Source organism: Haliotis asinina, chromosome 12 (assembly GCF_037392515.1).
Source record: "Haliotis asinina isolate JCU_RB_2024 chromosome 12, JCU_Hal_asi_v2, whole genome shotgun sequence".
NCBI lineage: Eukaryota > Metazoa > Mollusca > Gastropoda > Lepetellida > Haliotidae > Haliotis > Haliotis asinina.
This window is the reverse complement of record NC_090291.1, coordinates 39,354,143-39,380,185: the sequence shown is the minus strand read 5'-3', so window position 1 is coordinate 39,380,185 and position 26,043 is coordinate 39,354,143. Positions and strand designations below refer to the sequence as shown.

Here is a 26,043-nt window from a genome sequence, read left to right as displayed (position 1 = left end):
GACGCGTAGAGCCATGCCTTACGCAGGTAGATCAGAGCTAGTGGTGATACAAACCAGTCTTACAGCAAATCGCTACATCGACTAAATCCTGCGCCCTCTTTAACCACCAGAGGAAGCCGTTTCTACACAACTCTGGAACATCTGGAACTGGTGCCTATATCGCCTGATCTGAACCCGATCGAAACTCAAGACGCAACTATTTTAGGTTATCATTCGTAGACTCTTTTTCACCCTATTATTCATAAACTATAATTCATAGACATTTTCTCCAGCTATTATTCAAACGCTCTATTTCAGGCTATCATTCATACTATTTATTTCATACTATTATTTTTTATGCTCTCTGAGCACGCACCTTGTGGATGGCTACAGCGTTTCACAAATACTCATTATTATTGCTATACTACCAAAGATATGTGTGCATTACTTGTATTGGGTATATTTTGTTTCATTTGTCTTTTCAGAAGTACTACTCCGGAATGTGGGTGACAGCTCTCGTAGGCATTATGACACAGAATACATACAATGATTCCCTGCAGGACACCAGTGATACACCTTTAAGTGGAATGTGCATCTCACAGTTCAATCTGTAATGTGAAATGAACTGATGATAAATTTGTTGGACCGAAGGTTGTACTTCATTTTGCGTTAATTGGCTCAGACGTGATCGTCAAGACCTATGTTCCAGTCATCGTCAAGACCTGTGTTAGAGGACTTTCTTGGAAGGGAAGGTTGAATAATGAGTGTTTTCTTCAAGATTTATCCAGGTCAACGTTGTGTGAATTCCCGGCGTAAAACCACTCCCGGAACCTGACGACCACGCCCGACGCCATGGGAAGCAGCTGTTCTTCCGGTCTGGACAAGGGGAAGACATTCTCAGACCCGGGACAGTACGTAATTTAACGCACTTACCACGTTCAAGGCACAGGGGCCTGTAAAGAACAAAAACTAGCTGCGAATGAATTTTGGCCAAAATTACACATTCTCATATTCTAGTACTTTAGAGACTCCGAGATTCGAACCCACACCTCAGAGTCAACATCCCGAGATCGACCCATTCTGATATTTTCAGTTAAGCTTATCCCTGAGAGTATATATTTCCGACAATGAACATAGTGGTATTTGGATAAGGCACTGTAGGTTTAGGCTCCAAGTTACTTAATCTGTGACTCGCAATTATATTTCGTTCTTGCCATATTCACGTCATCACTATGAGTGAAATGCGAATCTTTCATTCAGGTCAAAGGGTCCTCAAGGTCGAACCAAACGTACTCACAGTCTGACGTCATCGAGTGCCGTTAACCTACACGTGGAAGAGTCGTCGAAAGCCACCAACCAATCAAAACCAGTCAAATCTGAAAAAGAGGGCAGTACGAATGCGGAAGTCCGACGACCTGAGAAGCAGCTCGTGTCAGAAAATATTGAAAATAAGTCGTTCAAACTTCCAACCCAGGTTGCGTCTCATCGCACAAGCCAGACATCCACTGGCCACAAAGGAATCACCCTTGACGATTATCCGAAGTCCGTGCAGCATCTGTTGCTAGGCAACGTGAACGAGTTCAAGGATGAGAGACCCAGAGAGATTCGTCTCTTCGTCGCAGCCTGTGAGTCGGGTAAGCATCCATAGCTCACCTGGATTCCGTTCCACAAAGCATTTCAACTATTTACAGACACACGCCGCATAGATGAAACATTGCTGAATGCGGCATAAAACTAAACTCACGACCATAAATCTCTATCTTAGAAAATACGTACACATCTTTGGCAGCTTCGCAAGCGCGTAGCAACCCATTTTTTCCGGTTCATACGATGCAAAGGCTTATATTTAGACAGTATTGTCGGCTTGTCAGCCTCTTTAACAAAAATTCACGGGCAAGCGCGTGCTTTTCTTATAATGGTAGCTACGTCCCTGCTTAGACACAACTTTGTGGAACAGTTCTAAATTCGAATAGCTTTACGCAAACGTCACGTTTACATGATATAATATTGTATTATATTTTTTAGGCTTTAAGCAGAATATGAGCTGTAACACTGCCGTCTGTATATAATGTCTGGAGCAGACAATCCAGTGATTGAAAACATGAACGCTGATCAACACAATCAGGCTGTTCCGACACGTACAATGACGAATCAGATAACGTGACTATCCCATTCTCTTAGTTGCCTCTTATGATTTTTATGAGGTAATCGAAAGTTTTAACCTGTTTACGAACAGTCAGAACAGATCCTCAAGTATATAAACAGATTTAAGCTATTTATATCATGAAACAGGCCAGAACATGTTATTGACAGTAAAAGACAATTTTCCAAATTTCCCTCATCACATAAAACTTACTGGGTTGGGAAAAACAAAGAAAAAATATTTGTCTCACTCCTTTCACTTGACAGAAAATTATCTGTAATGTAGATCTGGGATGATGTTTGAGTAGCATTGGTTCTGAATCTTTTTTTTGGGGGCAAACAGATTCATAGAAGTACACTGTGATGATCAAATATGTCCCTTTCCTTGAAGTCTGTCAAGGTGAAATGTACCAGCATCTTATGTAAAGAGGATCAATATTGGATTTGCTTCACAGTACCCTCAAGGAACGCCATCCCATCATTAATTGAAATACTTTCAAGCTTTCAACCATAGTTTTAAGAGATTAATTGAAATATTGTTTTTACAATAGTATATGAATTCTAATGTGAATCGTTATTTTAATTAATAACAATGAGGAGATGTTACTAAAGGTCGTATAGTCTGTCAGATTCCTCCCAGGATCACCAGCTGCTCTGATCTCATTGTGTTATTGATGTAGGCCTGCTGGCCTAGCTCTCTGCAGGCATAATGTCAGCAAGTATTTATGGAATTCTTTGAGGGCGTGGAGCAGCAGAGAGAAAAGTGTCATTACCCGAACAAATACATCAAGCCTAGTGCTCTCATTAAAGGTGAACCATGGCTGTACAGGTGTAATTAACTGATACTAACAGGGGAATTGTATTGAGCAAAGGCTATGATGTTGGTATTGATCAGTTGTTGTGTGTTGTCTACCTGGCTAAAACACCAAGTATATAGCAACAATACAGGTAGGTAGAAATATTACACCAGGTAGATAAGGACATTACACCTGGTAGATAAGGAAAATACAGCTGTGAAGACATTACACCATGTAGATCAGAAAAAACAGCTGTGGAGACATTACACCAGGTAGATGAGTACATCACACCAGGTAAATGCGAAAAATACAGCTGGTAGAGACATTACACCAGGTAGAAGGCCATTACACCTGGTAGATAAGAAAAATACAGCTGGTGAAGACATTACACCATGTAGATAAGGAAAAAACAGCTGTGGAGACATTACACCAGGTAGATAACAACACTACAGTTGGTAGAGACATTACACCAGGTTGAGAAGAAAAATACAATTGGTGGACATTACACCAGGTATATAACAATACAGTTGGTAGAGACATTACACCAGGTAGATAAGGACATTGCACCAGATAGGGGCATTATACCAGGTAGATAGGGACATTACACCAAGTAGATAGGGACACAGCACCAGAAGAAGGACAATACAACAGGCATAGAAGGACAATACAACAGGTAGAGAAGGACAATACAACAGAAAATGCTGAACCAACACACTCAATACTGACATTCTTTTTCAGACAGTTGTGTGGAGAGGCTCGCCATTGTGCGTGACGTGTTCCAGCCTCTCTCTGATATGTGTTACAGTAATGGCTTCAGTCTGGAAATCCTGGAGCCTCATTGGACAGGTACCAATCAGTCAGCACCAAACCAGAACTATCTGACTCAACAATTACTGCGAGAAAGCGAGAATGTACCCACTGTTATGCTTGTAAGTCCTTGTTACCAAGTACCATTCTTATTCAACATCTGTACAAAAATCCATAAAACAGAGCAATTTCATTTCCTGTTTTTCAGATCGGCTTAACTGTATTTTTTTCAAGAATAAGGAGAAAATTAAAAGGAATTTTCCCTCCTCAAAAAATAAACTCCTTATGTTTTAAATGGCAAAAAAAGTACACCTGCAAATAATTTTTTAATTGTTTTTTTACCCCATGTGCACTTAATAAATTGCCAAAAGTAAAATACTCATAATATTTAGAAGGAATATTACTTTGACTGGTGTTTTCATTTTCATTTTTTACCTCCTGCCTTCAGATTTCTGAGGACAAAAATCTGTAAAACAAGAAATAAGACTGTTCTGATTTGAAGTAACAGAATATAGTAACAAATAGTTATGATGTCAGTACATTTTAATGTTTGTTTAACAAAGAATCATTTAGCTTCATTTTGTAAATTTTTATATTTTTATGTATTGATGTCCTAAATGTTTTGGAGAGAAATAATTCATTATTGAGATAACAGATATTTTTTTCATTCAAGGAAGAGAACTAGTTTACCATAACAAGACACCTCCAAATGCAAATGCAGACTTAGATTTATATGCTATGCTGAACAGTACTTATATCACACCCTGTGATCTTTATAATAGAGGATACCTGTAATCAAGATCTGTCATGATCGGTCATATCAGATTTCTGTCATACTCATGAAAACAATGAAGGGAGCAGATAAGAGTACAAGTGTTCCTTTATTTATTGCCAAAATGTTACTCACAGTGCAATGCATGCAAGTGAAGAAACCTGAAAGACAAAAGGACCACTTGTTCTTTCATGTGCTTATTTCCACAATTTCACTCACAGTTAAATGCATGCCAGTGAAGAAACCTGAAAGACAAAAGGACCACTTGTACTTTCATGTGCTTATCTCCACAATTTCACTCACAGTTAAAATGCATGCCAGTGAAGAAACCTGAAAGACAAAAGGACCACTTGTACTTTCATGTGCTTATCTCCACAATTTCACTCACAGTTAAATGCATGCCAGTGAAGAAACTTGAAAGACAAAAGGACCACTTGTACTTTCATGAGGTCCTTTATTCATTTTCATGAGTATATTATGAACCCATCTTTCCAGTTTTCAAGGTACCTTTTTAACATTCAAATAAAATATCTCTTATTCCAGGTGTTGCTAAATGACAAGCTGGGCAGTTGTCTCCCCTGGATCATACCGGATGATGTTTTCACAGACACTTTATCACTCATTTCTGATGAGACTGAGAAAAAGCTGCTTGAGTCAAGTTACCGTGGTGATGACACTGTTCAACCTTTGACCTATAACCTGACAGTGGTCAACTCAAATGAAAGTAAGAAAGTGAAAAGTACACAGAAGAAAATGACTCAGATTGAGGAGGTGCTGAAGAAATACATGACTGAGGAAAATAAGGAGAAATACCTCAAGTCAGGTAAAACAGTTTAGAACGTAACACATAACCTTCGTAGCTACCCTTAGTTCGTGAGTTTTGTATCTTCAGTAATCCATGCATGTATTTACAAAGTGAGTGAGTTTGGTATCTTCAGGTGGTCAGACTCGCTGACTTGGTTCATTGCTGACTTGGACCATTCATCATGTCATCGAATCCCATTTGCATAGATCGATGCTCATGTAGTTGATCATGGGATTGTCTGATCCAGACTCGATTATTTACAGATTGAAGCCATATTCGTGGAATATTGCTGCGTGTGGCGTAAAACTAAACGCACTCACTTGCTCGCTCTTTTTAACAGGAACATTATACCCTATAGTCATTTGTTATTCTTGCTTTGTTTTACTTAAAAATGTGGAGCACAGAGTAATTAAGCTTTTCAGAATGTTAAAACATTTCATTTTAATTTCAGGTTTGGAAACAGAGATAAATCTAGGCCTTGTATCCAAGAGAGTTCAGCCTGACAATGTGTTTGTGGTGATGCGGTCTTTCACAGATGTGTCAAGCATGTCATCAGTGCACATGGATGTTGTGAATGGGGAGAGAGACCAACACTCCCTGGAGACTATACATCATTTGAAGGAAATTATCAATAATAATGTGCCAAATTCCAACATATTTAAGTTTGAGCTGCAGTGGACACCGTATGACTTTGACCCCTCCAAGGTCCCTGAACATGAACAGTACATAGAGAATTTTTGTGAAACCCTTCAAAAGGAGCTGAGTAAAAAGTTGCAAGGCATCATGGATAATTCCAGCCCAATCATCTTACCATTCAGTGAGTCTTCCACACATGCTGTTTGTTACAGAAATCATAATTTTGTTGTCACTTTTTGATATTTTTTTACGAGGGTGACCACATGTTTGTAAAACTACCAGGTGTGTGAGTTGCATGTGTGAAATTGAAGTTTCACTGCACACACTTGTTGATTATCAGGCTGTTCTACCAGCAAGTGGTTCCCCCTCATAAAAATAGCAAAAAGTGACAACAAAATAATGATCATTTGTTAAACAACTTTTTCAAGTGTCCAAAATTATCAGACAAATAATCAGAGTTGGTCTGATGATTTCATGAGAGTGTGCAAAACTTGGATTTGTTGCAGTAATTAGATTTTCTGTTAGTGAGCATTTCATTAATCTTAAATGAAATCAAATGGACTGTAGTTCGATATAATCTTGTACATTTATACTGGGTGAACATTAGCTACCGGTATATGTCCACTTTTGAAACTGTGTTCAAAATACTTGCCTGCCCAATCACCTGGGGGCAGGTTATTTAAAATATGAACTGCCAGATTCTGAAATTGACCTGCACCAAAGGTTTGGTTAAGATTTAGGCATGTATATGAAGATACTCGTCATATTTCAGGATAAAAAATCATTATTCATTCACTTGCAAAAATGAATGATGAATTTGAATTGAATAATAAACTACCTCACTTGTCAGCCTAAATTATTGAGGACAGGTACGTTTTGGTCAGCGATGGCAAGTTTTACAACTAACCAGCCCTGTGGTCTGCCTGAAAGTTTTGGGAGCTCCATACTCACATGCTTCAGTCACTAGAGGTCTTTTCACCTGCTCGAAGGCTAATTTTCTGTGAAGAATTTTACTAAATACTGTTTCTAAAGGAATGGCTTTTCAGGCGACATACACAAACCCATGCCTTGATTCTCATAATTCTCACAATCTGAAATTACCACCCCTTGATTTTCATCAACAATGTCCTAAGAGAGCAAATGTGCGGATAAACAAACAGTAAGGGGAGGTAACTTATGGTGCCTAGAAATCAAAGCTGGCACCTGTTTGAATGAACATAAAGAGATTTCCATCAGAAATGTTTTTGATGGCCTTCCTTTTCATGTTAATCAGTGTTTCAGTGTAAAATTTCTGACAGGCATGTAAGTATTGCCAACCCAACATTGAACCTGTTATACACTCTAGTTAGTATAAATTAGAATTAGTAGTGTAACAAATCACACTGGCTTATGAAAAACAGGGCAGGTAATTAAAAATGGTAAGAACCTCTCAAGGAATTAGTGTTGGTTTACTGAAATGCACGCTCAAGCAATATTTTGTGTTGCAATAAAATTCCCTATCCAAACACTTGGATTTGAACCACAAACCTTCTGATCCAAAGTCGGCACTGATATTCCTACTATTTACTCAAAGTATTTTATTTTTGGCAATTTATGAAGTGTTCAGGGAAAAAAACAATCTATAGAAACATTTTTCATGTAAGTTTACATTTTTGGCCAATAAAAACATTAGGATTTTAGGTTTTGAGCAGGGAAGTTTGGTTTTTTTCCTATTCTTTAAAAAATGTGGCAGGCAGATCCATAAAACAAGAAACCAAAATGATCTGGCCTGAATAAAAAGGAGCCCTGATGAAATGGAAGTTTCAGAACTTGAGGAAATCTACTTGCTTCATTTAGGGCTTTACAGTTGGAAGAAGGGCTTGGGAGAAGGGAAAATAGTGCGGTTCAGAGACTGACACAGATGAGAATGCCCCACTATATCAAAATCAGTGAAACATCCCATATTGGAGCTGAAAATTTTGCTTTTCATGTTGATATGTGGATGATAATATTGTTTGTAGCTAAATAATGAAAGATCAAGTCCATGCTCATTGACTAATGATAATAGTAATACAGGGCTTGATTTAAGATATGCTAACATGCTTGCACCAGGTGCAACCATAGATGAAAATCTAGTTGCACCAGCCAAATTACAATTGTATGGCTTTTATTGCAATATGTAGTGAAAGAAATATGCTTTTAAATTATTTAGATGTTTTATTTAGACATTTACCCACTGAAAAATTGACTTGCACCTGGTGCAATTTAGACTAACAACTAGGTTGCAATTGGTAACATTTGCCTGTATCAATGCAAGTAATAAAGTACTAAGTCAAGCCTTTTAATACATCGCTTCAAACATACATTACATAAAAGGAGGCATTTCACAAGGGATGAATTGTTGTAGAAGAGAGTTTAGTTTTATCCTGCTTTTAGCAATATTCCAGCAATATCACTGTGATGAAACTGGAAATGGGCTTCAGACACTGTACCTGTGTGTAGAACTGAACCCAGGTCTTTGGCCTGACAAGCATCACTTTAACCACAAGCCTACCTTACTGTCCTCTGAAGAAGAGACTTGTAATTCTTGGTTAACAGGATCAATAGAAGTTTCGATGCTTAGTTTTCTATTCAACAATTACCATTTACCATTACAGCTTCTTCCTGAGTAATGTACATAGTACTTGTTGCAGTCTAGTCTATCCCACACAGGCCTGTGTGCTATCTGAAATATGAACTATGTTCCATTTAACCTCTTTCTAAAGGTCATGGTGTATTCATACATTTCTGTTATAGCATTGAATGCAGTGTCAAATTAGAATTATAATTATTGTTCCCTTTGAACAGATTATGTTCTTTCTTTCCAGTCTGCTTTGGGATGTATATTCAGAACAAGTAATTGACTACATTATTCTTCATTATTGCTGAGGTTAATGTGTCATGAAATAACAGATCAAGTATATTGATATGGAAGAATAAGGTGTTGTTTGCTTATTTTGGGTACTATATACCTCAGGAATATGATGAAGGATACCTTTTAAGATCTGGGTTAGAAGTGACCTTCAGCAACCCATGCTTGTTGTAAGAGGTGACTAGTGGGATAGGGTGGTCAGTCTCACTGACTTTATTGACAGTCATCGTATCCCATTTCCAGATCTATGCTCACAATTGTGTGGTCCAGACTTAATTATTTGCAGATAGCTGGAATGTTGCTGAGTGCAGCATTAACAAAAATATCTTGATGAAAGAGCAAGAAGAAATGATGTTATCAAAAAATAAACACATTGTCCATCTCCAGAATCAAAGATGATCCCACATATTTTCTAGACATTCCAGACAAGATGTACCAAGAGGTGAAAGCCCATACAACGATGTGCCGCAACCTCCAGCACATCTACACACCATCACTTCCAGTGCTGAGTCGCCTCTCAGCTTACCTCACTAACTCCGACGAGACCCCAATGGTCCTGGTGTGTGACACCAGTGTCGACACACATGCTCTCACATCTCACGTGGTTTCACTGATCACCGATAAGAACACTGCAACTGTGGTCCGCTTCCTTGGATTGACCCCGGAGAGCAAGACCATCGGAGCTTTGGTGGCAGGAATGTGCAGGCAGATTGGTCACCTCTACAGTCAACCCGTCGCTTGTTTAGATCAGGTAAATATTGACAATAATATTCATATTGACATTGACATCAATATTGATATTGATACATCCTGCTATTCAGTGAAAACAATAAGGGAATATAGGAAATATGCTCAGTTTGAATATATTTGCACTAAATCTTACATCCAAACTCACTTTTTTTTGCAATAAATACTTATTCTATTTCTGAACAATGAAAATACTTTATTAACCGTGAGTTCAAACATTGATAAAATGAATAATTTCATACAGTAAATGACACACATATGACACGCAAACAACCTATGTTTGCTCTTCTTGAATATGGCATGTGTTGAAATTAAATTTCAGTTTCCACAGGTTCATTGTGAATGGCAACTTGGTATCCTAGTTCCGTGTTACATACAAAGCCAAACACCAAGTATAGTATTTCACCCAGATCAGATAACAAGACACAAGCAACACTTCACCTGAGTAAAAAGGAAAAGTCTAATGTTCTGTTAGGTTTATATTAAGGATTGAGATTTGTTTAAATCATTTCTGACAAAGACACTTTTTCAAAATCAGATTCGCCACAATCTGCACTAAATCATAACAAGGTTTAGAATAGACACATCATAAACTTAGATTTTAATGATCAAGAATGGTAGTACTTGTGAAATCATGATCAGAGCGAGCTTTAAAAATCGACAGATCTTCATTAGCGTCATGGTATAACATCCATTTGGTATGGAATTTAAGTAGAACTTGGCTTGTTGCTTTTTGCTATAAGCAATATTTCTTTCGATAATATATACACATGCACAAAAGTTAAGCGCAATACACTATTTTTGTGATCTGCTACTTTGGATACTCAGTGGTAACTATCTTAACGAGATCATTGGTTTGATTATGTTTGGCAACTAAACGGGTGATGACGTTGTGATGACGACCCAATTGCCTTGCAATGGCCCTATATGACATGCCAGCATTTTTCATGCCTATCATCTGCCATCTGTCAGCAGTAGTTAACTTTCTCCTCACCATGACTGATTTTCTGACTCTAAAGTGAAAGGAGAATCTCACAACAGAACGGTGAAACCAAGTGTGTGAAACTTGATTTTCAAGATTCAGATGGTAGGGAAACATACTTGCACATGCAGAACGTTTTCTTTGTCATATCTTGACAATCTTAGGTTCAAGAATCTAAGGAAGGCTAACTCAGTCATAAACATTTATAGTTTGTATTTTTGATCTTCAGTGGTGAAATCAAGACACGATGAAAATAGTGGCACTTAACTGTTGTGCATGTGTATACGTTTCGGATATAGTGATTTAAGTGATTAAAATTTAGGGTGGTTTTCAAAACTTTACGTTGAATAGATCTGTTTTTTAAATTAGACTATAGAATCAGAGAAAGTGTTAAACTGCCAGCATAAAGGAGGAATGAAACCTGGGTTTTATTCAACAATTACAGATGTTTATTACCTACAAGGGTGAAAATATCGGTTCACATTTTTCATACAATGGGAAAAATATTATTCTGTCATAGTGACATGACATCATGATCAAGGCTACAATGTCACACTTATTCTGTGGTGTTGCGTCCTACATGCGGCAATAGCAGGTGCCCAGCCTTTGTCTGAAAGTAGATTTGGGTTTATTTTCCTCAAATTTTACAATTTTGGTGATAAACAGAATATTATATTTGTGGCCATGTCATGCTTTGTTAACGACACTACTTGTCTCGCTCGGAGAAATACATTTAGGCACTCGTGTCATAGACATAGTACAACATGAGCAGGCACATAATATGAAGTCCAAGACGTGATTACTGTTTCATTACGTCACTATCAAATAGCCATTTACTGTTTATTTGGGTTTTCTTTCAAATCAAGCCTTCTTCGAACATCAATGTACACTTTCATATTGATCTTACCCTTATGATAACATCTTAAGATTTGGGGCTCTCATTGTAGGCATGAAAACATACACAAATGGCTTTATTAGTAACAATTTAACAAGTAAACACAAACTGTTCCACAGATTATTTAAATGTGTCTAGCGTGTTCTTTGGTAAGAGAACCCATTAGTTAACAAAAACACTACAATTCCTGCAAAGACACTTGCTGGTATTGTTTCCAGTGTGCTATAGACCTTATAAAAATATTTAGCTGAGTGAGTCATAGCTTACAATAAAATGTGTATTTTGTTACCCCCAGTTTGGCAGGACATATGATTGTATTCTCAGTTTTTGACATTTACGATATGAAAGCACACAAAGACTATAATCTCCTATTTATGAAATGTTTTTCTTACAATAGTCAATGTTAAGCAATAATTTTGCTCAATGAAGTAAGTTGATAAAGCATAAACATAGACACGAAGTAAATCATCCCTTTTATCATGATATACCCAGTGATATTTGCCTCCAAAATCAACCAGTTGTGCTCCGATGATCCGAACACTCATTTTGGTATATCACTTGAATGAAGTAAACTAACCATTAAATTTGATGAATATTCACAAGCAAACGTGCTCAACAGCTTAAAGCTGTGCACATTGTTTAATTACAATTTCTGTGTCTTTCTTGCATGCAAGCATGCATTTCATAACAGGATTAGTTACAAAAAACATTAATTAGAAAAAAAGTGGGAAAATCCCTTAAAATTGGTGATTACAGTAAAACTGTATATGTTTCAATTTTAATCGATAATCGTTCACCACAAGTCCTCTGACAATTGATAGTGGATTTGGATTCCGATTCCAAACGCTACAATCAACCACACATCAGAAAAAAACTATCTAAACTTATTTTGAACATTTGACAATTTCTTTTGAGATAAAGCAAACAATAGACACTTACAAATTAACCTAATTTGCATATTTAGTGGATTCTCATCATGCTTATTGCATCATTAGCAATGTTATTTTGTGTTTTGTTTGTTTTATTTTTCAGGCCAATTTTCATGAGTTGATGCAACATGCCTGCGAGAAGCGCCCTCTGATCATAGTGCTAGGGGAGGTAACTGAGACAGTGACTGACTGGGTGCCAGAACAGCTGCCTCCTCACGTGAAGGCTGTAGTCTTGACCTCCAACCATCAAGTGGTCCAGGAGATGAAACGCCAGGTGAGATGGTCTTCCTCTGCTAATGTCTAAGTATATACATTCACAAAGTTGGCTGGCTGGTTGGTTGGTTGGTTGGCTGTCGGGTTGGTTAACACCGCACTCAACATTCTTCCACCTTTATGGCAGCAGTCTGTAAATAATCAAGTCTAGAACAGACAGTCCAATGATCAACATCATAAGCACTGAATCTAAGCGATTGGGATACGATGACATGTGTTCAGAGAGTCTGACCATTGGGGCCTAGATTTTCGAAGCTCTGTTAGCGCTAATATGGTCGTAAGTACTATACATTAACATTAACTTGAGACTCGCTGAGAAAATCGAATCTCTCTTGGCGCTAAGTAAGATTGTCATATAAGTGACATACTTTAACATTAACTTACAACTATCTTGGCACTAACAGATCTTCGAAAATCTAGGGACAGATCCTGTTTGTCGCCTTTTATGACAAGTATGGGTTACTGAAGACCAATTCTAACCTGGATCTTCATGGGTCCATACATGAAGTAAAAGTACACCATCTATCCATCTATCCATCCATCCACATGCACACATGCACACACTCACAAACACACATGCATGCGTGCACAGACACTCATATCAAAGTCTTGCCAGAAAACTCAGACACGAAAATGAAAATTGACTCCTGATGATTTGGTATTTTCTTCCCCAAACAATATAAGTAATTGAAAAGTGTTTTGATTGTGACTAACATGTTACAAACATTGTGTACATTTTGCCAAAATACTTACGCTAGTTATTAAAGGCACGATGTCACACATTTTTGGCCTATATCATACATATTGGGACATATGCACTCACTTTATCTGTAAAGTGAAGCATGGACTCAAGGGCTGACAAAGTTACTGATTCATTAACCTGTGCCGTTTCCATCCTTTCCCGGACACCTGGCTGTCCCTTTCTTTGCACTCCTCCCTCTCTCCACTTTTGAGCCAAAGGGACTGTAATGTCAGCTGTCAGGATTAACCTCATTGGCTGTATGGACAAGGTGTCTGAGCTTGGATCAAAAGGTTTGTGGTTTGAAAGACAGGACAAAATGAAGGTGCAGGTACACTAACAGAATCAAATGTGTATGGTCTTCAGTGACCTTATCAGCGTGCATAGGAATCTTATTCAAAATGTAGTTCTGCCAGATTGACAACTAGGAAAACACCCTCTTGTAGTTTGAAATTGATGATAATTGTTGCGAGGTGTATATGACTTAGATTGCTGGAGGCTTGTGACCCTCTGTATCGTTTCACTAGAACCAGGGGCAGTGGGGTATCCTGGTAGTTAAGGCATTCCCTTATCATGCTGAAGCCCTGGCTTCGATTCCCCACATGGGCACAGTGTGTGAAACCCATTTCTGGTGTTCTCAGATGTGATATTGATGGAATATTGCTGAAAGCTGTGTAACACTAATCTCAGTAACCAGAACCATCAACGACAAGCAATAGCACACTCAAACATCACCTTGTTATTTGTCTGTTCTTTTCTTGCAGCCTTTGACATTAGACCTTGATAAAATATTAATAATATTCTAATGTGTCTTCTTTTAGATGCCGAGAGATTGTTTTGTTCAAGTGCCATCCTTACCTGCAGAAGCATCCAGTGAGATGGTGAAGAAAATGACCAAGCTCTCTAGTACTGAATATGGTACAATTCCTTCTGTGATACATGACCAATCTCATAGAGTAGTTGCCTCCCTTGGGGTGCAGCTCTTCTGTGATTTGTCAAGCCTTTCTGTGATATCCAGCGATCAACCCACTGGTAATGAATTATCATTCAGTCAACTATTTCTGAAACTGGAAAGCATGTTCAGTCGTATCATCGTGTCAAAACTAGTCTGTGTTCTCTTACTGACACAATCAGGATTGTCAAGTTTTCATATTGCAGCAATTTTGTCCAAAGATGAAGAAATATTGAAAGCACTGAAGCTCACAGATCCACCAAAAATTTTCCATACATTGTTATTGATATGGTTAGAGGTGAAGACAGTACTGCAGCCGTTTTTGCATGCCTTCACCTTCAATGGAGTTTTGCTTCATATTTTGTTTAGTGCACCTTTACGTACATTGCTCATGCGAAGGTATTTAGCAGACAATGGTGGAAAAGAAGTCCATCAAATTCTTTGTGCCTTCTGTGAAAGTGTGACCTGTGATAATCAAGAGCAAGCTATCAAGCGTTTGTTCTACTTGAAGAATTTTGAAATTTTGAAATATTTGGAATACCCCTACCAGTATGAACAGTGCAAGAGGGAAAACTTTAACACTAAGTTTATATTCAATATGGATTGGCTTGAGGCAAAGATTGGAGCTACAAGCACACTTTGTGTTTTGGGAGATTTGGATGAACAACAGAAGGTAAACCCAGAAGTCAAACTTCTCTACCAAGCTATAACATTGTCAGCTGAGGCACTAGACGTCTGCCATACTCAAATCTCCAGTCAGTTCCTGTCTAGATTATCAGAAATACTAGACCATTCCCAGCACAGAAACATTGGGAGGATGTTACATGCATGCCAAGCCGAGACAAATCTTCGTCTGGAGGCCATGTCTACATGTCTGCGACATCCCAACAGTCAGATCCAGGCACCTTTCTCAGACGATGAACTTTCTGGTTTGTATTGGGTGCCAGGCCATACAAATTTCATCATAAGTCTGTCATGTAACTCAGGCGAGATAACTGTTTGGGATAGAAAAACTCATAAATTTGTTCGCAAGTTAATAGGAGTCCATCGCCCCCAAGATTTGAAAATGGTTGATTCTTTTCAAGCTGTGGTCCTGTGCAATCGTGAACTGTTAATATATGACCTTGATCAAGGATGTCTGGAAACAAAGTTTCGGGGAGTCCTGAACCTCAAGCAGCCAATGTTTGGAGTTAGGAATAATGAAAGCGTCATCACCTTGTCTAGAAACAGAATGTACATCAATGTCCTTGACATTGAGTCAGGTGACACTGTGGCAACATTCAAAGCTGGTGAGGATCGTTTTCTCAACAGTCTCCTTATCAGTAAGAATGGTAAGATTCTTGTGTGTGGTGATGAGACACAGAAACCGTCTCCTCTGTTGGTGTGGGAGCTTCAGGAACGGCGTCTACTCCATGACTTGCGGATGGCCCAGCATCAGTTCATCACAAGCATAATGGACATCACCGACGATGGTCACTACGTTGTCTGTGCATGTGAGGTGAGAAATGAAATTGATATTCAGTGTTGGTAAGTTTTGCCATGGTAAGTCGTCTAGTGGACATTATATAGAGGACACTAAATGACCTTCAATGTAATACCAATTTTATTAAACAAGTCAATGATTTGGTATCAAACGAGTGAAAGCGAGATTAATAAAAATGGCATTTCATGGAAGCGAGTTTGACAGTAGTATTCTGTTTATTACTTTAGAAACATAAGCTGATAAAAACTGACTAGTTTGATGACTCTAGTATCAGTTGTCTGCAAGTCAAGCAAGGTCAGATACCATTGCGACAGAGGCACTAACATTGTGACGTCATGACTGTAACAATTAACTGATGAAATTAGCAGTGTCTACATGGTCCAAACATATAAAAAATATTCATTTTGTCATTATTTCACTGAATATACTAAATAAGACGTTAAATTCTGACTCGTATTTGTATTCATAGCCCAGTCTTGTAATACGCATTATTATTTGATTTATGTTAGCCAAAGTGGTATGTTCTAAATTGGGGATCTAATGGGAAAATATAATAGAATATCACAAAGCTGTAGTGAATGCAAAGTCCATGGGTGTACAGTAATTCTATCCTTTAAAGAGACAAGTCTAGATAACGGACAATAGGATGCCAGTCTGTTCTGTACATGTTTTTTCAGAATTTTTTTAAAACTATTATATACTGAACAGCAAAAGAAATGCGACTATGGCCCTTGTCAACTTTTTAGATAGAAGACATAAACATGAGCACTTAGTTTTATGAGATTTAATTTTTTCGAAAATTGTATTTCTTTTGCTGTTCACTATATATTACCTGAAAGATTTGTACAAGTCTGGGCATATCTCTGTGAATCAACAAGGTAGGGTGTAGCATAGGGGTAACACAGTTAATGTTAGAGTGAGTGAGTGAGTTTAGTTCTACGCCACTTTTAGCAAAATTCCAGCAATATCACGGCGGGGGACACCAGAATTGAGCTTCACACATAATACCCATGTGGGGAATTGAACCCAGGTAGTAAAGGTGACACTTTAACCATTCGGCTATCCCACCGTCCCTTCACTGTTATAGACGACATAATCATCTGTTGCTTCAGGAGCTGGAGTCAACTGCCCCCAACTTCCTGGTGGTATATGATCTGGTCACTGGTCAAGTCTTCAAGATATGGAAATGGAAGCACAGCTGCACCTGTCTGGCCGTTGTCTCGGCAACCAAGTCCGTGGTCAGCATGCTGGACACAGGGGATGTATTGGTGTGGGACCTGGAATCAGGAAGCGTCAGGTTAGTTGGTGCACAACCACACAATATCTGTGAAGATCCAGGTTAGACTTGGTGTTCAGCAACCCATGCTTCTCGTTAGAGACAAATCCATGAAGAATCTGGTAAGAACTGGTCTTCAGCAACCCATGCTTGTCGTAGAGTCAAATTCAAGAAGATCTGTGATAGAATTTGTTTTCGGCAACCCGTGCTTATCAGCAACCAATGAGAGTTCTATGGGAATATAACCTCTTTATTATTAGTGCGAGTGACATTTTGGTGTAGCTGCTTGATAACAACATAGAAAAGGTTGTATATCCATCGAACTTTCCCATGGTTCACCTGTGCATATCTTGGTTAGAATCACTGACTTGGTTGACACCATAGTATGAAACTACCAAAAATTCCTGCCACACACGACACAGGGCTGGTTAGATGTAAAACTTGCCACACATGAATGTGGGGTTCAGTATCACATGAATTATGAAGGTGTAAGACTACACTCCGAAATGTTTTGTAAGTTAAAATAAAGAAGTTGATAACAGTATATTCTTGATTTTATGTGTATCATTTCTAAATGCCACTGTGAATTCTGACAAAGGATCGATTTGGCACTTTACTCGCTTACTCTTATGCAGATTCCACATGAAAGGGGTGAATGCAGTCTGTAACAACATCATCTTGGCATCTCAGTGCCCCCTGTGTGTCACATGGTACAAAGGGGAGAGCCTCCTGCCTAATGCCAGGACAATCTGCGTATGGGACCTGGAGAAAGGTGGGTAGACAGAACGCTGCAATATTTCAGCCATCTCAGTCTTCTGGCAAACAAGGACAAGTTGGACTGCTGCAGAAAACGCCTTTATGAGAAGTAGGCAGTGCACAGCAGTGAGCAAATCCATTTGGTTTGTGAAAGGGAGAACAGATATAAGCTAGTGCAGGTGCAATGCTTGACGATGATTCTGATTGTAGCTGCATACACCTTGCTCATAAGATTCTCATGTGGTCAGTGTAGCAGGTCAGTAATGCACTACACTTGATTGCAGACAATGTGAAGCTTTGCTCCCAATGGCAAGCGCCAGTGGGCATCACTCATACATGCTAATACGGGTCAATTGTCATGTTGGTGCTCAACTTGTCCTTGTTTGCCAGTACCTACATGCATAAAAGTTGTGCGAAAAAACAACTAATTACCACTGATGATGATTAAGACTCTTTAATGTTTTTCATACTTAAATTTTATAAGAATCATTATCATTCATGCATTGTAACACAATTTTGCAAAGATATTTTACGATTTACAATCATTTCAGTTTTGGTTGATGAGAAATCTCATTGTAGAATTGTCTCACCTGAACCGGATAAACTCATTATCATTCAACAATTTCTTTCAGGTTGTATGGTGGCATGTCTGACACTAGATGACAAACCAACATGTATCGAGATCTCACCTTTCGGTGACTCCATAATCTTAGGCCTTCCGAGGCAGAATGACATCCTCACTTTCAGTTTGACGTCTGTTGAATCAGACGAATCAGACACAGTGGAGGATGAGGCATGGTACGGAGACCCTACAAACAACAGCACCATCATTCAAGTGTGATGTTTCATCTGCAGCAAACTAATGGACCATTTCTGTCCTTTGTGTCTCAGGAATAATGGAAATTTTGTGACAGAGACGTTATACAAGCATACAAGGGTGCACATGCACAAAGCAATCTTAGCTCTATCTTGAAGCTACGAACCGCATAGTGCTAAGACCGGTTGCAGATCTAATGTTAATGTTTTGTAATGTAAGTTTAAAATGAACATGCTTATTACAAAGCGACCGATATAGCAAACTGGGTTGTCCCAGACAAGTTCTGTATATTATAGAGTCGAAATGCATATAACAAGCTACAGTTATAACAAACAAATATTAGCTGTCCCTTTTAGTTTCTTATACCTGTTGTTTTTCTGTACTGAGGTTTTAGAACCAGAAGCCTGTTTCACAAAGTGATTGTATATCAAGTCGTAAGTCAGGACACTGGAGTTACGATAGAGCCACGATCACTCTGTCAAACAGGGTCCTCGTCCTTGCTATGACATTCTTCCAAGAAGCCATGAAGGGCCATGCAGAGAGACTCCAGCAGAAGGCTGGAGTACACTCCAAGTGCTATATGTTCTGGGTTCTGAGAACATGTTTATCCAGTTATTTAAAGCAGAATGGCTGTTCATGCTTAGAGATGTTTTGATACACAAAGATATTACAACTTACAACTACCTCTTATGCTCTCATGTAGCATCTGACATGTTTCTTATGTTACGCCAAAGACCCAGGTTCAAGACCTACGTGGGTACAATGTGTGAAGCTCATGTATGGTGTGATGGAAAATTGCAGCGTAAGAATATCTCCCTCATTGTAACATCCATTAATGAATCATATTCCCTTGAACATAACTGTCACATGTCTCTGAATATAGAATATCTTTGCTTTTACAGTATCATTGGTCCAGATTTGTTTTGCGTACTTATTATATCGTAAATACGTGAAGGTAGGAATGAAGAAACATCCTTGCCTTACCTCTTACTGTATCACTGCATATCTTTAAAGGCACACTATCATGACACACTTCTCGAAGAATCAGTATTGCATTTCTTTCATTAATAAATAATTATCAGCCCCTAGTGAAGCTACCATATAAGTTACTTTTAAATAATTACATTTTAAGATTACAATATGAAATTAAAAAGTTAAAATAAAAAATGCAACTTGAAATCGAGTCTTGACCCTCTACTAACCAAACTGTATTTCAAGTGAACTCCGTAGAGTTGTGTCCCTTTGAACACTCTTTACAACTGTCCTACACTGTGTTCAACAGTTTATCATGTTCAGAGAAATTGTTAACGTTCAAAATGGCAAGTGTTTGTTGTCTTTTCAGAAGCTTTTCGCCTTAAGGTTTCAATTACCAAATTCAGGCAAGTTGTTAGGGAGGATAAGTTTTTTATTGTATCAAAAGGAAGCTAATGTGCTTATGTCCAAATAATTATTATAGATCAAAATATTGTCGAAAAAATGTGACTTTGTGCCTTGTACACAAAGGAAATAGTGTCCTTTTTGATTCAAGAGATGGTTTTCATGGAGCTGATTTTTGTTACACTGTAAGAGACGAGGATCACAAGGCAGATATACATATTTTAATATGAAAATTACTGAAAAGTGACAAACTATTTAAATACCAAAAAGTTCATTTTTCCGTGATCTTAAATACAGTAACCTTTGAAAGGTTGGGCTGTCTAGACAACTGTGTAGAGAATGGAATGAATGAGATTCCCTTTGGAAAGTTACGGTTCAAATCCTGTGTTCGCCTGTTCTTCACAAAATCATCATATGACAATTATATTTGTGTTTATATCTAGTTATAACAAGGTTATTAAGATCTCATTCAACAGGGCTGTGTTCCTGATTTGGATCTTGGATCTGTCAGATGATTCTTGTCTTGACTCTCTATCAAGAGAATGTTATTTTTGCTTCCATATCTATTTAATAAATATAGAATGAATGTTTAACACCTCTTTATCAACCCATCTTTACATACACAGTAGCCATAGCGACCATTCAGTCCACTCAGTAGTTATAGTGACCAATAACCAAACCAGTATCCATAGTGACCAATTAGTCCACTCTGTAGCCATAGTTACCACCAATCCACTCATAGCCATTGTGACCTATACCCAAACCAGTAGCTATTGTTACCAATCAGTCCACTATGCAACAGTTGTGACCTCCCAGTAGACTAAGTAGCCATTGTGACATATCAGTCCACTGAGTAGCCATTGCAGCAAACCAATCCACTAAGTTGCTGTTATGACCAGTCCTTTGGCCATTTTGATCAATCAATCCACTCAATAGCCATTGCGATCAATCAATCCACTCTCAAGCCATTGTGCACTACAACCCAACCCAGGAGTCATTGTGATCAATCAATCCACTCTTAAGCCATTGTGCACTACAACCCAACCCAGGAGCCATTGTGATCAATCAATCCACTCTTAAGCCATTGTGCCCTACAACCCAACCCAGGAGCCATTGTGATCAATCAATCCACTCTCAAGCCATTGTGCCCTACAATCCAATTTGGAGCCATGGTGATCAATCAATTCACTCTCAAGCCATTGTACACTACAACCCAGCCCAGTAGCCATTGTGATCAATCAATTCACCCAGTAGCCATTGTGAGCAATCAATCCACTCTCAAGCTATTGTGCCCTACAACCCAACCCAGTAGCCATTGTGATCAATCAGTTCACCCAGTAGCCATTGTGATCAATCAATCCACTCTCAAGCCATTGTGTCCTACAACCCAACCCAGGAGCCATTGTAATCAATCAGTCCACTCTTAAGCCATTGTGCACTACAACCCAACCCAGGAGCCATTGTGATCAATCAATCCTCTCTTAAGCCATTGTGCACTACAACCCAACCCAGTAGCCACGGTAACTAATGAAAACCCCCAGGTAATCATGAAGAACAATCAAGCACCTAAAAAGTGTATATGATTTTCCAAACAAGCCATATTCTTTGAGGTACATGGAATGATTGATTGCCTGTGACAGTCCAACTGATTATTTGTTTTCAAAGGCTTGGCAAACAGAATCTATTTTGCAGATGACATTCAACAGAAATGATTAAAATCTTTCCAAATCACATTTAAAAGTATATTCTAAAATGAAAAGTTAATATTCATTTGATTGGGGCAGATGAAGTGATGAATGCAAATAATTTGTATAACGATTTATGTTATGAATTAGACTGAAAATATATCAGGAAATCACTACATTGTGTTTATGCATTGATACACTGTCTACCAAATGACAAATATTTAATGTTTGATAAGAGTGCCATTTGAATCCATTGATGCTGAAGGTGGGGGTTGCGATGAACTAAACATCAATTTGAATGAGTTTACACTTGTTTAAGAGGATCAGAAACCAAGCTCTGGTGTGTGGAAAGTATTATTTGGCATGCCTATGTACAGGGTATGAATACAACTGTGTCTCTTTGTATGCACTCGTCGTCCCTATCAATTATATAACCTAATCTCACACAGCCTCCTCAGATTGACCGAGATAAAAATAAGGACAAGATGACTTTTCACCTATGTTCTTTCCTTAACACAATATCTAAATGTTACAGTGTGTAGCATTATTTAAGCCACCAATTTAATCATTTTTCAGTTACAAATATTGCGCACAATTATCCTAAAAGTTTCATTTCTTTTGAAAGTTGTTACTTTGTATTTCAAAGTAATAAATAGTGCTTTTCTTTTACACCATGAAATTACCAAACTGTAGACTCAAAAGATGTTCATTATAAATGAGACTCAATTTTGATGATAAAAACATCCAATGCAGAGGACAACACTCCAAGGCTGAAAAATAATGTTAGTTCTCAGATAAGTTCCACAACACCATGCTCACAAGCACCATATTTTTGTCTTCACACCAAGCATGTATGTTCTGAAAGAGTGGAAAGACATTTGCTCTTGAGACATTTAATGCTTCACTCTCACAACTTTCATAAGGATCTACCTGGGAAAAAAAGGATTTTTTCAGTCTCAGTAATTATGAAATGATAAATTTGTTTGGAAGTCATATTTGAACAAAGGGCTTTGTATTTTGTATAAGATGGTTTATGGAAAAAAAACACTTCAAATTCTAGTAGATTGTTGTAAAACTTCATCAAAAACAAACATTCAGCTGAGATTCGTACTACTAATACTAAATGAAAATCAAACTTGTAGGTGTGACCGGCCTTGAAGAATGTTTGCAAATAGAAAACGATAATTCATTGTTTGGGTTTTCCTTATTCATGAACAGAAGACATAAAATAACATGCTTTTTTTTCATTTAACTATTAATAAAAAAGAAAATTCCACAAGTAATCATACATAGTATGGTCATTTTACTTCTTCGTTATTATTAACCGACTATAAAAATACAAGGCCTGATTGTTTATTTTTAAGGAGTAGGTGAATGTCTGCTTTAATTTGTCATTGGGATTCATTGTGAAACCTGCCTTCTCCCTTTTCCACCAAACTACTTGAAGTCCCTGTACCATATGTTTTAGTTACATTTAATGAATAAACATGTGAGTTTACGAAAGCCTTTGTTCAATGCTTATTGAATCTCCATATATGGAAAGAGCATTGTTCACTATTCATCCACAAGGCTGCCAGAAACAAATTGTCTTTGGTTTAAATCCAAGATTCACAGTGAAGAACAGGGTTGGTTGGTTGTTTAATGCAACATTCAACAATGTTCCAGCTATATGGCAGCACTCTGTAAGTAATCAAGTCTGGACCAGACAATCCAGTGATCTACAGCACGCGCATCGATCTGTGCAAATGTGTATGGATGTCATGCGTCAGTCAAGTCAGCGAGTCTGACCACCAGATTCCGTTACTTGCCTTTCATAGCAAGCATGGGGTGCTGAAGGCCTATTCTACCCCGCACATTCACGGGTCCAGCAATATTAGAGCTACATGGCAGCAGACTGTTTATGTTTATATAATCAAGCCTGGACCAGACAATCCAGTGATCAATACCATGAACATTAGTCGACGCAACTGCGATACGATGATAGTATCAACTAAGTCAGTGAGTCATACCACAAATGGGGTTGCTGAAGAACGATTGTAACCCATCTACCTGCATGCACTGTGTTTCAGTAGCTCGGGTCAGTTGTGGAATGGTGGATTTTAGAAGTGCTTCTGAGAGATGGTGATGACGTTTGGTAAAATCATATATTTGTATCCATGAAGGCATTTATACGAAATGGTCTGGCCCTAACTGTTAGTGAGTTGTGTTATACGCCAGTTTTATGAAGATTCCAGCAATGTCACAGTGGGGGACACTAGAAATGGATTTCACACACTGTGCCTATATGGGGAATCAAACTTGTATGGCGTAGGTCATGTTGAGCCAACACCTTAACCACAAGTGTACCCCACTGCCCTTCCCCTCCGGTGACATAACATTGGATATACATATATTGGGTAGTTTAGAAAGGATCTTGGATGCTCACTAGTAACTTTAGTATGTATCCAAGCAATGTGTTTGCCACAAGGTGAGCATTTCGTTCATCTCTCGACAGATTTTTTGTTCAACTTTATTTTTCCTGTTTTCAACATTTGATGGCAGATTCATAATCCATCATTAAAAGGCAGCAAGTGTACAAACTATCATTGTGCCAGTCTCTAAATGACCTGTATATTGAACAATGTGTCAATATGCCAGAGGCTAGATGGCATAAAAATGGAACAAAGTGTCACTGGCTACATGACAATGTGCCAGTGGCTCGGTGCCATGCACACATGACAGTGTGCCAGAGGCTAGATGGCATGTACATGTGATGATGTACCACAGGCTTGATGACATGCACATGTGATGATGTACCACAGGCTCGATGACATGCACATATGACGATGTATCACACACACTTGATCACATGCATGTGACGATGTGCCAGTCTCCAAGGCATGCACATGTTGCAATGTGCAACTGGCTCGATGGCATGCACATGTGACCATGCATGCCCACTTCACTTACATTTTTTTCCCCACATCACCTAATGAGCAAATATATGAAAATGCCTAATATACATAATCACTGAACCATTCAATCTCTCTGGAAGAGGGTAAGTTTGCAAGTTGGGGCTTCCATTCTCCCACCATTAATTCTTATAACAGCAGTTAAGCTAAAGAATTTAAGTAGCTGTATGTGATGAATTTAGAGCAGGACATGTGGAAATATATAAGTACACATTATGTTTGCTATTTATTTATTTATTTAGTTTCCCCATGTTTCGTTATCACACTGGCAATGTATCTTGTATCAAGAGTCAGTATCTTTCACACATGTTCAAGAATGCTTACCAGGGCGGATACAAGTACCAAGTAAACAGGAATGAAAATGAGACAGTATGTTGGCACTGTACTGAATCTCACTATAAAAGGCACTGTAAAAGTTTTGTATTCATTGACCTGAAAGCAATCAATTAGCACTTTACACCTATTAACACCTGCATATAGACAATATTGTACAGTTTCAAATCAGTCAATGAAAGTTTATCTTACAGATGAATATACATGCAGCAGAGAGGGTTAGGGTGAGTATTATCATTTTTACTACTATTTACTTTTAAATGTTATTAAATGTCACCCTCAGTTTTACAGGTACAATCCAAACTGCTGACCAATCATAAAAGGTATGACCAGACCATGACCACCCCCGACTTTCCATGTCTGTGATGTGAATGTTTTCAAGACCAGGCTACTCAAACATGCAGCAATTGAGATAACACCAATAACAAAGATTAAGGACGATGAACTTTGAGGGAGAATGCAGACATTTTCCCTGAAAATTTTCTGAAGACGATTCACTGCATTCCCAAGACTAGATCTGATGTACATTGAGTGGGCAAGTTTAGTTTTACAACGCACTCAGCAATATTCCAGCTATATGGCATCAGTCTGTAAATAATAAAGTCTGGACCACACAATCCAGTGACCAACAACTTGAGCATCGATCTGCACAATTGGGAACCGATGACATGTGTCAAAGTCAGGAAGTCTGACCACCCGATCCCATTAGTTGCCTCTTACAACAAACATAGTCACCTGCTTTGGCAAGCATGTGTTGTTGAAGGCCTATCGTACCCAGGACCTTCACAGGTAGATCTGAGTTACAGTTACTAGAGGTGGACTATGACTGATGCTTGCAAGCAATTCCTGATAGCTGACCATAGAGATGTTGACAAGATTCTCATCTGAAACATTCTCTGTGACGAGGACATTCTATATGCAAATGGGACGTACTACGCCTCGCCCAAACTGTGCCTGCAGGCATATGCCATCCACACCAAAGTACAAGGGTTCATGTATCCTCTTGTTTCAATGCTACTG

At 38.4% G+C, this 26,043-nt stretch overlaps 2 protein-coding genes across 2 annotated transcripts in view; both read left to right on the top strand.

Moving 5' to 3' along the window:
- The window catches only part of LOC137258796 (crystal protein-like), a 179,308-nt gene that overhangs the window by 22,330 nt on the left and 130,935 nt on the right, over nt 1-26,043 (top strand). The gene's annotated exons all lie outside the window — the stretch shown is intronic.
- Nucleotides 832-18,701, top strand: LOC137257498 (NACHT and WD repeat domain-containing protein 2-like). The gene is made up of 11 exons (XM_067794826.1): nt 832-890; nt 1,240-1,613; nt 3,657-3,847; nt 4,993-5,320; nt 5,754-6,119; nt 9,245-9,579; nt 12,485-12,655; nt 14,215-15,843; nt 16,941-17,125; nt 17,740-17,876; nt 18,493-18,701. The coding sequence occupies exons 1-11, from the start codon at nt 832-834 to the stop codon at nt 18,699-18,701; spliced, it is 3,984 nt and encodes a 1,327-aa protein (XP_067650927.1).